The sequence below is a fragment of the Lepidochelys kempii genome, chromosome 3 (assembly GCF_965140285.1).
Source record: "Lepidochelys kempii isolate rLepKem1 chromosome 3, rLepKem1.hap1, whole genome shotgun sequence".
In the NCBI taxonomy this organism is placed as follows: domain Eukaryota; kingdom Metazoa; phylum Chordata; order Testudines; family Cheloniidae; genus Lepidochelys; species Lepidochelys kempii.
Window position 1 is genome coordinate 61,103,671 of NC_136382.1, and position 14,811 is coordinate 61,118,481.

Here is a 14,811-nt window from a genome sequence, read left to right on the forward strand (position 1 = left end):
TCACTGGCCACATGCTCTATGATCCATCCTTCCATGAAGGTGGCCTTTTTGATAGCTATAGCGTCGGCCAGAAGAGTCAATGAACTGGGAGTGCTTATGACAGGCCCACCATAAACTACATTCCATAAAGAAAAGATCTTGCTATGCCCCCACCTGAGATTCAAACCTACAGTGGTTTCCGAGTTTCAGATGAGTCAGGTCATCCACTCACCCGTATTTTTTCCTAAGCCATGTGCCCTGGAAGAGGAGAGAAGACTGCATTTTCTGGACATCTGGAGCACTTTAGCTTTTTATCCAGTGTGACAGGGTCAGGCCAGATGGCTATAGGAGAGTAATAGAAGGCAGATATATTAGCCCCAGGCTGAGTAGGTCCCTTTTCCCTGGGTAAGGTAACAGGGAAGGTTCCAGAACAATCAGGAACCTTCTGGAGACAATTAAGACAGGCTGATTAGAACACCTGCAGCCAATCAAGAAGCTGCTAGAATCAATTAAGGAAGGCTAATCAGGGCACCTGGGTTTTAAAAAGGAGCTCACTTCAGTTTGTGGTGTGCGTGTGAGGAGCTGGGAGCAAGAGGCACTAAGAGCTGAGAGTGAGAACACGGAATGTTGGGGGAGTGAGGTGTACAAGCATTATCTGACACCAGGAGGAAGGTCCTATGGTAAGGATGAAGAAGGTGTTGGGAGGAGGCCATGGGGGAGTAGCCCAGGGAATTGTAGCTGTCACACAGCTGTTCCAGGAGGCACTCTAGACAGCTGCATTCCACAGGGCTCTGGGCTGGAACCTGGAGTAGAAGGCGGGCCTGGGTTCCCCCCAAATCCTCCCAACTCCTGGTCAGACACAGGAGTCATCGACCTGGACTGTGAATTCAGAAAAATGGCCAAGATGAGGGCTGCCGTGAAGCTCCAAGGCGAGCAAATCTGCCAATAAGCGCAAGACCCACCAAGGTAGAGCAGGAACTTTGTCACACCACATAGAACAAAAGACATTAGAAAGACACTGAAACTATTTGTTTCCATTGCAGAGCAATCAAGAAATCACCGTGTATCGGCTTAGAGACTTTTGAAATGGATCTCGGGTTATATTACCCTTTGTTACCAACTAGCTGGCATTCTCCTCCTACCCACAACCTCCCAAGAGGTAAAAGCTCATTCTACCAGGGGGCAAGCTACTTCAGCTGCATCTCTGAGACATACCCATACTAGAGAGATGTGTAGGAGAGCTACTTGCAGCTCTTTGCATACCTTTCACAAGACATTATCCCCTGGTGCAGTTATGAACTGCGCAGACTGCTGTGGGGACAGCAGTACTACAAACTGCTATCACTTCTGCCTCCTCACACCCACCATCTGTTTGCTTACTGTTTGTTAATCTTCCATGTGTGGAACACACATAGGGACCATCACCCAGGGAAGAAATGGAGGATTTTATCTGGAACTGGAGGTTCTTCGAGACGTGTGGTCCCTATCTGATTTCCACTACCCACCCTTTGTCCCCTCAGTTGCAGATTGGTTATATTGTAGTAAGAATGGGAAACTGGACAGGCATCAGCCCACACAGTCCATTATGCCCTCATTAGGGAGCACAGGAGAGCTACATGTGGGCCAACGGATGCTGCTTGCAAGAAATTCTGGACTCAGGCACATAATGCACTTGTGTATATCCCATGTGGAATACAGATAGGGACCAGCCATCTTGAAGAACCTCCAGTTACAGGTAAGTAAGCTCCTTTTTGAGACTGAATTTTAATAATCAACTGCCATTCTGATTTTGGTCCATACCCATTATTTGGATTGTGAGTACAGTAATGAAGACTAACATTATGAGTGTTCTTGTTCTTACTACTTCCAGGCTATTTAAAACCATGTAGAAAAAAACAAAGTGGTGATCTCAGCACAGAGTAGTGCTGTAATGGAAAGGCTAAGCCATTCAATTGGATTAACATTCTTAAAGATGACTTGTTTGACCAGAGACCTTCTGGCCTACTTCTGTTGATCTAAATTCTGTAGGGGATTCTTAGGAGTGATGGATGATGTTGCTAAATAAGGAAAATCCTCAGGATTTGTCAAATTAATGGTTCAGGAAGGTTAGACATGTAGCGGAAATTACATTTAACAACAATCCTTTAATGACATACTCCTGATACTTTAACAGTGTATTAAAATATTTTTTAAAAGTAGTCTTTCATTTAGTCATTTGTTTCACAGGTGAGATTTTATATACATATTTTATATTAATGTCTTGTAATTATAGAGGGGGGAAAATGTTTTCAAAATGTATTTCAACTTTGTATTGTTTAGTGGATGAAGAATATAACTTCTGTATGAACTTGTCACATGTGTAGTAATATTTGTAATTGAGGGCTGTCATTACAAGTCAGTAAGTGCACATGAGAATGGTCATAACAGGTTGGAGATTGCTTTAAAGAGTAAGGAGTTGCAGAGTTAATCATTTACATGTGAGTTGTTGTTTGAGTTGCTGTTAACAAGGATGTTTGCATAAACTAGCTGGTTTTATTCTATCCCCTTGATGATTATTTGTGTATGTAGTATTCTGTCTGCTCCAAGGACTATCACAACTAGATGCCCCATGTCACTGGAGAAATCCCAAATAGAATCTCTCTCATTAGTGAGTGTGAAGTTACACAAGTTGTCCAAACACTTATAGCTGAATAAGCTTCCATGATTAATATATTTTTGTATAAATTACATAATATATTAAAATTAATATAATTATATCTTGGTAATTTTGGAAGTGTAATACACTCTAGGAGTTTGGAGAACTTGTGTAACTTCATAAAAACAAAATGAGACTATATCTAGATATCACTCTGTACTTTACAGAAAAGTAAACTTTCTGTCACATACATATACCTAGTTGCATTCTAATGATATTGTACTCATGCAAAGATATGACTACAATACAAAGTTGCACAAAAAGAACATGGTATATTGTTTCTTATGTTCATTTTTTTTAGTGATATGCCTATATCTAGTGATGTGCTACCCTGGTAATAACCTCAACCCCTGGCCTGGAGAATGGATCCTCCCAGAGTTTGAGATAATTTAGTCTGCTTCCTGGTTTATTCCTGGGCTTTAGTAGAGGCTACCAAACTCTTGTATCTGTTATCTCAAATCACTCAACAATTCAACATGTTCTGCCATTCACTAGGGATGGTGATGCTGCAATCCCAATTTGAGTCGTGTTAATGCACAGGATAATCACAGATATGAAGAGAGTGCTTTCATCCCTCAGTCATAATTGCTAAGAGCGAAAAATAAAGATATTATCTGTATTATTGTTCAGAATCAAATGACAGTAGTATATTATAGGATATTAAATTTCTCTGCCTTGAATGTACTACAGTGAAGACTGATATATTTGAAAAATCATCAAAGTATCAAGTTAGGTCATTTTATCATTTGTCTGGGCCTGATGTAGTTAGTCCTAACTTTCATGGATTACCATGGAGTCCTATGTCTTTCAGCCTTTGTTCTGTGAATGGCGGTGTCTTGTGGCCTTTCCATCCATGTTACTTAATGCTGATTTTTTGTGAATAAGTGAGACACTTTAAAGTTACTTTAATTTAGAATTAATTTTATTTCTTCTATTACATTGGGAGTTTTGGATGAAACATTGATTATTTTATTTATTCTCTGTGTTTTTAGACATTGTAAGGTGTTTCCCTTTAAATTTTGTTCTTTTCTACTTTGTCATTTTCCCTCACCCTTGTTTTGCTAGTGCAACTTAAAATTTACTTTGCTGTTGTTGTTTACTGCCTTTATTCTGCATCAGTATTACTGATGTCCTCAGGACTATATGTAGTTCTGGGAACAGTTTATATTTAAAAGCTGCTGCAAAAAGAGTAGTGGAATACACACAGCCTTGTTTTCAGCAAGCCACACTTGTATATTAACTTCTAGTTTGTTTTAATCTCTTTGCAAATGAGCAAATTGAACAGTTAGAATACAAAGTACATAACAAAATATATTTGAGGTAAGTCAGATTTTGGATCTAAATTATACTCCGACTCGAGTTTCTTTTTAATAATACCAATATGTTACAATAAAGATATATTATGCTGCTGGAAGTTATGAGGTGAATTTTATTTTGTCTTTTTTGCATTCAGCTCTTAGAACATATAATGTTTTTCAATGTAATGCATATTGCATAGAGATGATTGCGCAATCTGCTTATCCTGTTGTCTCTAATATTTCTTCTCACTCTCCTTTCCTTTCTGTACATTGAATATTATTATTATTGTTTATTGGTTATTATTGTTATAACTGTAGGGGCCCTGTAGTTCAAGCCACAAAAGCTGCGGCTGGCACTAAGAAGCATGATCTTAGTAAGTGGAAATATGCAGAACTTCGTGATACAATCAATACTTCCTGTGGTAAGTTTGTGTTTGCTTGGGACTGAGGGGGATTGTGTTCCAATAGTACAATAAATCTATCCCATCTTTCACCAGGACAGAATTTTGAACTCACTAATTTAGTCTCAGATGAAAAACTAACTTGAATGACTTTTCTCCAAAGGAGAGAGCAAATATGCCATTTCCCTTTGAGGAAACAGATGCTATTATGTTACCTGTTATATTCATAGTTGTACCTGTGAAATTAATACACTTCAGTCAGGAGTAACTTGCTATAAATTCTTAATGACATTGTTTAAAAATAATTTCTATTTCAGTGAAATGGAACTAAATACATGTGGTTTTACCCTGAATTTGTAAGATCTTCTAAGTTTATAACTAATTTCTTGCCTTCACCAAAACTAAAAGGAACATAATGAGTTAATTTAAAACACAATCTAGATGTGTTGACATTGTAGCTGATCAAATTAGTATTTGCTTAATTTTCTCAGAAGCTACATCTTATCTATATAATACTTAGATATTTTCAGTATCATGAAGAGATGAACTAATTTGTAATAACAAGGAGTCTGGTGGCACCTTAAAGACTAACAGATTTATTTGGGCATTCTTCAGATGCATCATTTTCTGGATACAGACTAACAAGGCTAACCCCCTCCACCACCCCGATAATAGATTCATAGATTCATAGATATTTAGGCCAGAAGGGACCATTATGATCATCTAGTCTGACCTCCTGCACAATGCAGGCCACAGAATTTCACCCACCACTCCTAAAAAAGACCTCACACCTATATCTGTGCTATTGAAGTCCTCAAATTGTAGTTTGAAGACCTCAAGGAGCAGAGAATCCTCCAGCAAGTGACCCGTGCCCCATGCTACAGAGGAAGGCGAAAAACCTCCAGGGCCTTCCAATCTGCCCTGGAGGAAAATTCCTTCCCGACCCCAAATATGGCGATCAGCTAAACCCTGAGCATATGGGCAAGATTCATCAGCCAGATACTACAGAAAATTCTTTCCTGGGTAACTTGGATCTTACCCCATCTAAAAACCCATCACAGGCCATTGGGCCTATTTACCATGAATATTTAATTACCAAAACCATGTTATCCCATCATACCATCTCCTCCATAAACTTATCGAGTTTAATCTTAAAGCAAGATAGATCTTTTGCCCCCACTACTTCCCTCGGAAGGCTATTCCAAAACTTCACTCCTCTGATGGTTAGAAACCTTCGTCTAATTTCTAATCTAAATTTCCTAGTGGCCAGTTTATATCCATTTGTTCTTGTGTCCACATTGGTACTGAGTTTAAATAATTCCTCTCCCTCTCTGGTATTTATCCCTCTGATATATTTATAGAGAGCAATCATATCTCCCCTCAACCTTCTTTTAGTTAGGCTAAACAAGCCAAGCTCCCTGAGTCTCCTTTCATAAGACAAGTTTTCCATTCCTCGGATCATCCTAGTAGCCCTTCTCTGTACCTGTTCCAGTTTGAATTCATCCTTCTTAAACATGGGAGACCAGAACTGCACACAGTATTCCAGGTGAGGTCTCACCAGTGCCTTATATAACGGTACTAAAACCTCCTTATCCCTACTGGAAATACCTCTCCTGATGCATCCCAAGATGACATTAGCTTTTTTCACAGCCATATCACATTGGCAGCTCATAGTCATCCTATGATCAACCAATACTCCAAGGTCCTTTTCCTCCTCCGTTACTTCTAGTTGATGCGTCCCTAGCTTATAACTAAAATTCTTGTTATTAATCCCTAAATGCATGACCTTACACTTCTCACTATTAAATTTCATCCTATTCCTATTACTCCAGTTTACAAGGTCATCCAGATCCTCCTGTAGGGTATCCCTGTCCTTCTCTAAATTAGCAATACCTCCCAGCTTTGTATCATCTGCAAACTTTATTAGCACACTCCCACTTTTTGTGCCCAGGTCAGTAATAAAAAGATTAAATAAGATTGGTCCCAAAACTGATCCTTGAGGAACTCCACTGGTAACCTCCCTCCAACTTGACAGTTCACCTTTCAGTAGGACCCGTTGTAGTCTCCCCTTTAACCAATTCCCTATCCACCTTTCAATTTTCCTATTGATGCCCATCTTATCCAATTTAACTAATAATTCCCCATGTGGCACAGTATCAAACGCCTTACTAAAATCTAAGTAAATTAGATCCACTGCGTTTCCTTTATCTAAAAAATCTGTTACTCTCTCAAAGAAGGAGATCAGGTTGGTTTGGCACGATCTACCTTTTGTAAAACCATGTTGTATTTTGTCCCATTTACCATTGACTTCAATGTCCTTAACTACCTTCTCCTTCAAAATTTTTTCCAAGACCTTGCATACTACAGATGTCAAACTAACAGGCCTATAATTACTTGGATCACTTTTTTTCCCTTTCTTAAAAATAGGAACTATGTTAGCAATTCTCCAATCATACGGTACAACCCCTGAGTTTACAGATTCATTAAAAATTCTTGCTAATGGGCTTGCAATTTCTTGTGCCAATTCTTTTAATATTCTTGGATGAAGATTATCTGGGCCCCCCGATTTAGTCCCATTAAGCTGTTTGAGTTTCGCTTCTACCTCAGATATGGTGATGTCTACCTCCATATCCTCATTCCCATTTATCATGCTACCATTATCCCTAAGATCCTCTTTAGTCTTATTAAAGACTGAGGCAAAGAATTTGTTTAGATATTGGGCCATGCCTAGATTATCCTTGACCTCCACTCCATCCTCAGTTTTTAGCGGTCCCACTTCTTCTTTCTTTGTTTTCTTCCTATTTATATGACTATAATCTGTAATATGATAATCTGTAATAGTCCTTTATATTGTATTATAATTGTTACCTTGTGTCAATTATGAACAATTGGTTTATTTCTTGGAAAAGATATCTATCTTAAGGCTAATGGATGTATCTGCCAGATGCCTCATTCCTCCTTGGATAGCTTAGATAGAAATCTATCCATTCTCAAGATTTGTTTTTAAACCACTGAATTAGCCTTAAATTTGAGCCTTTTCTTTTATAATTTTCGAGTTTTTGGATTAAGGCACTGTTGGCTGCAGACTAGGGCGTGCAGTGGGTTAATGCACTTAGCTGTTCACCTCTGGTGAACCCAGTTCAAATCCTCTTAGGTGACCAGTGACAGGCATTTGGTATCGTTCTACCATCTATTGTCTGTATGGGCCAGATAATTTGGCAAAAGTAACCATCTCTGTTTAAAGGAAAAAGTCCAGGCCTTGATTGAGTAGCCAGGCTGCCGAGTGTTTTCTCAGCAAGCTAGTTCCCTGTATGGTTGGCAGGAATGAAGTAAGTTCTGCTTGTAGTAATTAATAGGCAAAGAAAGCAAATGGAAAATCATAACTCTAGATGACTGTTCCAAACCTGGCAGCAAATCAGCTGCGGCTAGGCCTACCTCCAGAAAAGAGAAAAGAAAAGAGAAAAAAAACCTTCCAGGCTGTCCACTGCATTCCGCTTCCAGTGTGAGGAGAGGGAGAAGGAGAAGGATGCTTGGACCCTGTGGGTACTGGGGAAAAACACTAGAAAATCCAACTGTGAATCTTTACGTTTCTGTTCTCGCCACTCCCGCATCGCAGTATACCTTGTCTGCCAGTACTTGCAAGGGAGTCCTTGGGAGTCAGTCTTATAGCTGTCTTCCACAGATCCTGCACCAGGGGAATCCTCTATGGCTGAATATGGGTCTTTTAGATTCCCTTTATGCCACTAGGCCTTTTTACACATCACAAAGGGGCTAGAGCATAGGTAGTGATCTTGCCCCTGGACTTTAGTAAGGAGAAGAATATGCAAGCAAGGGACAGTGAAGAGGGTCTCACCAGCATTTGGATCTACCTTCAAGCGTGATGTGAAGCCAGTCGCTTGCCATTCCTCCTCCTCCTCCCTTGCTCATTCCACCTCAGCTGAACTGATAAGTGTGGTGTGTGACTTTCACATGTGAGTGGGAGTTTGTCAGAGACTGATACACACAAACTTATTACCCAGTAATGTATGGGTGGTATTAAAGATATTGCCTAGTCTGCTTGTATCTGTCAGTCCTGCTGCAATCAGGAATGCCAAAGGTCCATATTGTGGTGCTTGTGCAATGTCTCTCACTTGTTACAAGCTTTCAATTTACTTGCATTGTATGAAATACTGTTATGTTGTAACTTGCTCTAAAATTATGTAACTAATATATATAACATATTTTGTAAATAGGTTTGTCATCTGATTTTTTGCACTCTTTCCTTCCCTGCTGTTTTTGAGACAGATATTGAACTATTGGCAGCTTGCAGAGAAGAGTTTCACAGACGACTAAAAGTGTATCATGCGTGGAAATCCAAGAATAAGAAACGTAATACAGAAACAGAACAGCGTGCTCCAAAATCAGTCACTGACTATGGTGAGAGAAGTTTTGTTTTTGTTTTTTTTAATAAATAGGGAAAAAATTTCAAGTGAAATGTTTCTAGAATAAACAAGCAGATTATTTTTTAAAATATTTTTCTCTGTTATGTTGAAGAAAAGGGTGATTTTGTTTAAATATGTTTGTGTGAAAGTAGGTAAAATACTTTTTAAACCGATTTTAAGACCAATAGTTTGCAGTTAAGATACGGTGTTACTCATAAGATCCAGTATAAGTTAACCAGAATAATTATTTTCTGAACAATCATATCTACTAATTCACATTTGCTATAAGTTAGAAATCGTTTTAAATTTGGTATTTTGTGTGCTGGCAGTTTGTTAGAAGTTAACCACTGGGCAGAAAGATACTTAAGGCTTAGCTGATGAAGAGCACTCTTTGTAAAAGCTGTATTAGAGGCTACTACAGCTACATCCTATAACACACACACAAAACTTTCTTAAATTATTTAGGAATCAGGTTATTGTTAGCAGAGAACCCTCCCTCTGAATTCTGCCAGATATTCTGGTAGATATTATCAGAATTCTGGTAGGATAGACCAAAGATAGACCAAATCAGAGATTCTAAATATTCTTATAGTCAACCTGCTGTACCTGAACCAACAGTGGCTGTAAAAAAAAAAAAATTGGCTTTCTGCAATACTAATAAAAAAGCAGACAATTTTAGCTGGTGGCTACTCCATGGTATGATTGTTTTCAGAATAAGCATGACATAAAACATATTGAAGACAAGATTTTTTTTAACCTTTGTTTATCCAGCAACTGCTTGTGTTCCCTGCTGGTTCATTTTAACCAACAACTTAAACTTTTTTACAGTTTAACTTCTGTTCAATAAACTTTAATATTAAAAATGTGTGAAAATGGGACAATATACAGTCTGGCTCTCACCCTGCTGGTCTCATAAATGGTGTTCACTACGTGAAATTTCAAACACTGCACTAATGAGAATGAATGCTTTTGCCTTTTAAGGAATTAAATGGATGATACAGGTGTATTTTCAGAGAGTGCATATAACACTATTTGGTGTTAATGGGAATAATGTTCGTTAAAGAGCACAGATCTACTTGTCTGGGTATACCGCAAGAAGGACAGGAGACTTGTTATGGGTTTTAATCAGGCCGCAACTTTATTATATAGATGTCTGAGACTACCCGGCAGATAAAGTGTACAGTGCAGGCAAATCCATGCTTATTCAAATCAATTCTCCAGGGCTTCCACAAGCCCCCCTTGTTTAATCCATGCTTATTCAAATCAATTTTCCGGGCTTCCACCAGCCCCGCTTTGTTTCCATCCAGGTCCCCCAGCCAGCCCATGGCTTGAACCTTGCCATCCACCAGCCTCATAAGAGGGTTAAAGAGGGCTATGAGAATGAGGTGGGGGGTTGGCTCCCTGACATACCAATCATAGGAATCCCCGAACCCCCTCCCCTGTCCTGTTCCTTTATCCAGTACCTCCTTTTAAGTCCTTTACCAGGCCATTTATCTGGTCACTGGCTGCCCTCCCTGTGGCGTACCTTCACTGAACATCTGCCACAAAGAGGCGTCAGTGCAGTCACTTTGGATGTATGTGTGCGACTCTTATGGCTCTCTGTGGGAGACCCACATTTGTATTGTATTTGAGTGAATAAACCACATAGCAATCAATTTTATAGCAACTCTAGTTTTTCATTATAGTTTTTTTCCTTCATTTTCTTAAATTGTGGCATTATATTTCTTTATAAAAGTTGGATCGTTGCTGTTGATACTGACCTTTAGAAATTCATATTAGTGTCACAGTAAATTCTTCTTATTGTAAGTAATTACACTAAATGAACATTTCAATTCCATGTATTATAACTAATCTTCACTATAGTGAATAATTACTTACCTGATTTCTTGGATGCTTGTGCTATAATTCTTTTAGATGTCACTGAATACATGATTCAAATGACATATTTCTGTTTTTATCCACTCACGAATATATTGTAGTTTTATGCAAACTGTCCTGTAATTAGATGTCAGTGGGCATGAGAAATAGAACATGTTCAATGAGCACTGGTTCAGACAAGGGATTAGAATTAGTGGGTTTTACAGTGCCAAAAAAAATGGAGCTGCATTTCTCTTTCCTAGATATCAACAGAACAGTGGCAAATTAAAGAATCATTTTTCTTTCCATGTAAAAATGTCAAAAGTTTATTAAAGGTATCACATGAAATAACTAACAAAGATGTATCCTTGCAATCTGTGCTGAGTATACCTGTCCCACTGTTTTTTGTTCATTTGTTTTTTGTGACTGGAACTATAAGTCACTGAAAAATCAATTTCAATTTTATATCCTAGTTAGAGTATAAGCAACCATAGATTTGTGAAACATAATACAAGAAAACATTTTCTTCATGTCAATAAATAGCACAGAAAGGCAGAGAATTACCTCAGCACCCACATTTCCATTACAAGTGGACTCTCCATTTGTCACCTGGTTTGGTGATACATTTTCAGTATTTTGTAAAGTTTAACTTTAACAGCGTCAGCATTGTTATGTTTCCTTCAATATGGAATATTTGTTTACAGATTTTGCACCAGTTTTCAACAACTCAAGTAAGTGGGGAGATGGTTAAGATAACTTTAATGAATAGGAACATTTGTAAGTTCTATACTAACTTCAGTTGAACAGCGTTTTGCTATGTTTGTATGTAGAATCAAAGTATACCAATGAAAAATATTAATTCACTGACCACAAAAAACATTAACTCAAGATGTGGACACTTAATGGCTATATGTATTCCATTACCACAGCCCTGTATAGCTTGAAAGCATGTCTCTCTCACCAACAGAAGTTGGTCCAATTAAAGATTTTACCTCACGCACTTGGTTTCTCTAATGGTTGTATATTTTTGGATTTCTTTTCATAATGAGATCCTACATGTTGGGGAAAACACCTTTTTGATGTAGGTTAATTGGTGTATGTTAATCTCATTTTTTATTTCAAGAAATATAATGCTATTATTTTAATTCTACCCTTTTTATTATATTTGTACACATTTTTCTACTGTAGCAAAACTTTGCAATCAACTTAATATAGCAGCTGTTCTCTTAGAACAAAAACTAACGTTAGTGTGCTGGCTTCTTTTTTAAAATGGAATAGTTCTGTATGTGTCAAAATATCGAGCATTGAAAAGTGAAGGCTAAGCTGACTGCTCAGAATTTTTATCCTTTAGATTTACGTAAATGTGCAAAAGGATAGAAATAAGACCTACTGATTGCTGTTGTAATGCAGAGATGTGTTTTACAGTAGCATGTCTTCAGTGTGTTGTGATGCACATTTAGGCAATTCACAAAGATTCATGAAGTTCTATGCAGTTTAATATAAATAAATACAAAATTTTATTCTTTCATATAGAACTGTTTTATCAATGTTCGTGTATAAAAGTGGTATCCACAGATAACTCATATGTAATAAACATTACTAAAAATCTGATCTGTAGAAAATCTTTTCTTGTTTTTCCTATGTGGACATGAAAAATTCTTGTTTTCTGTATAATTTTCAGGCACTAACATTTACATTTCAGGCTTTTTTTCAGATGTTGCTTTCTAGATTTTAATGAACCATTCTAGTCCCGTACAAATGGAAGAAATAACAAGTGCGGCTTGCTATTCTCTTCACTAATGTCTTGTTTATGAAACTGCAGAAGTCTATACATTAAATGTGTCTGCCAATTTTTAATTTTATTAAAGTTCCAGTATAGATTTGCTACTTAATAGGTGACTAATATCTATTAATATTAAGGTTGCTATTTAGAAGCATCGGTCTTGCTTTCAGAACTTCTTAAACATGAAACAAGTTGCCTAAAAATATGTTTGTCTCCTGTAAATTTTTGTTCAACTGAGCTGATTTTAATGACATACAGTAAATACTTTTTGAGGGCAGGTCTACATTACAGTACTAAGTCAACCTAAGTTACGCAACTCCAGCTACATGAATGACCTAGCTGGAGTCGATGTACCTTAGGTCGACTTATTGTAGTGTCTCCACCATGCTGGGTCGACAGGAGAGAGATCAGTGTTCGATTTAGCGGGTCTTCATTAGACCCGCTAAATTGATCCCTGGTGGCTCAATCACTGCGTGTACATCCCCTGGTAAGTGGAGACAAGCCCTGAAAGTCTCCCCTGAAGTCTCAGAAAGTAATTCTAATTTGTAAGTTCAATGCACATTTCAGAAAGCAATTTTTGGTGAGTGTTTTGTAATAAATGGAAATTAATCAGCATTTGTGTTAACACGTTATATGTCTTTAATGATATTACAAGATTTTTCTGTTATCAAAAGAACATCTTTCTTTAGATATTACAATATTACATTAGCCTTTCATATCTAAAATTGCTTGTCTGTGGTATGACTTGATTTTGTGAAGAGAGAGACTATAATATAGACTGGTTGCTGCTTAATACTTTGCTTTTATGTTTGTAAAGGGTTGGATGAAAAACAGTATATCTTCAGTATTACTCTAACCCTAGTGGCTTTTTAACCACCCCATTGTATAGATGTGCTCAAGGCCAGACACCATTGTGCTGCAAATTACCAAGTAGGCCAACGCTAACTCTTCCCAAGTCACTACCATTGCAAGAGCGCTAACTGTGAAAATGCAGGAGGGTAAATTTTGAGTCACGTGATTTTAGCTAATTTGCTTTTTAGCATTGATTTAATATAATTAATACATTATTTGAGGACGAAATATTTCAGTTTTTTGCACATGAAAAAGAAGGCGTTTGGGGGGAAGGGCTGCTTTTGCTGTTTTATCTGCAGTTGTAACTCTGTTTTCTGTAAATAGCTCAACAGAACCCAACAGCTCAGTTGCCTGCCAGGCAACAGGAGATTGAAATAAACAGACAACAGCGTTACTTCCGCATTCCCTTCATTCGCCCAGTAGACCAGTATAAAGATCCTCAAAACAAGAAGAAAGGTTGGTGGTGTGCACATTTTGATGGGCCTTGGATTGCTCGACAAATGGAACTTCATCCTGACAAGCCACCTATTCTGCTTGTAGCAGGTTGGTATATTCTCTTAATTTTTGAAAAGAAAAACTCAAGTATAGAAAATATTCAGTGCTGATATTTATATTGTAGCTGTGAGAGGCTTGGTACAGATTCCAATAACCTCTGGACCAAAACAACATCAAAACCAAAGATAAAGACATAAAGTGATCTAAGAGATAGTGCATGGTCACTGCTTTATTTATTTGATTTTAGGTAGCAGTGAAAGCAGTTGTGGGTGGGGAGAGACTTAAGCAATATATCATTCCATTATGAAAAATAGTTTATAATAGTAGGATAATTTTAAAAAGTCAGAAATTAGGGCATAAACCCATTTATCTACAAGTTTGAATATTTATATATTTAACAATGTGTTTATAAATGTTTCCTGGACTTGTGGGAGACCCCTTCTCTCACCACCTAGCCTCAGTCTGTTGCCCTTTCATTTACTGTTCATGGCCCAGAGGATACTTTTATTGGCTCATAGATTTTAAGGTCCGAAGGGACTATCATGATCATCTAGTCTGACTTTCTGTACATTGCAGGCCACAGAACCTCACCATCCCACTCCTGTAATAGATCTCTAACCTAAGCCTGAGTTATTGAAGTCGTGAGATCATGATTTAAAGACTTCAAGTTACATAGAATTCACCATTAACACTAGTTTAATCCTGCAAGTGACCCATGCCCCATGCTGCTGGGGAAGGTGAACCCCCCCCCCCCACACACACACACACGGGGTCTCTGCAAACCTGACCCAGGAGAAAATTATTTCCTGACCCCAAAAAAGCGATCAGTTAGACCATTCCTCTCTTTGTGTTGAAATATTCCTTACCTGGGATCGTGCTGCTGCAATTGATGAAGCGGGGGTCAATTTAGTGGGTCTTAATCATCTGCAGAATGCTCTCTGATCGACTCTGGTATTCCACCAGAATGAGAAGAGTAAGGTAAGTCGACGCGAGAGCGTCTCCCATCAACCCAGTGCGGTGTAGACACCGC

General features: G+C 38.0%; 1 protein-coding gene across 3 annotated transcripts in view; it reads left to right on the forward strand.

Moving 5' to 3' along the window:
• MYO6 (myosin VI) overlaps positions 1 to 14,811 on the forward strand; it is a 179,646-nt gene that overhangs the window by 160,348 nt on the left and 4,487 nt on the right. For 2 of the 3 annotated variants that reach the window (XM_073336482.2, XM_073336483.2), the window contains 4 exons: positions 4,291 to 4,394; positions 8,658 to 8,789; positions 11,356 to 11,382; positions 13,611 to 13,829. In XM_073336482.2, coding sequence (XP_073192583.1) covers positions 4,291 to 4,394; positions 8,658 to 8,789; positions 11,356 to 11,382; positions 13,611 to 13,829 — 482 coding nt within the window. The remainder of the gene's footprint in view (positions 1 to 4,290; positions 4,395 to 8,657; positions 8,790 to 11,355; positions 11,383 to 13,610; positions 13,830 to 14,811) is intronic. The other variant, XM_073336484.2, reaches the window with a different exon arrangement.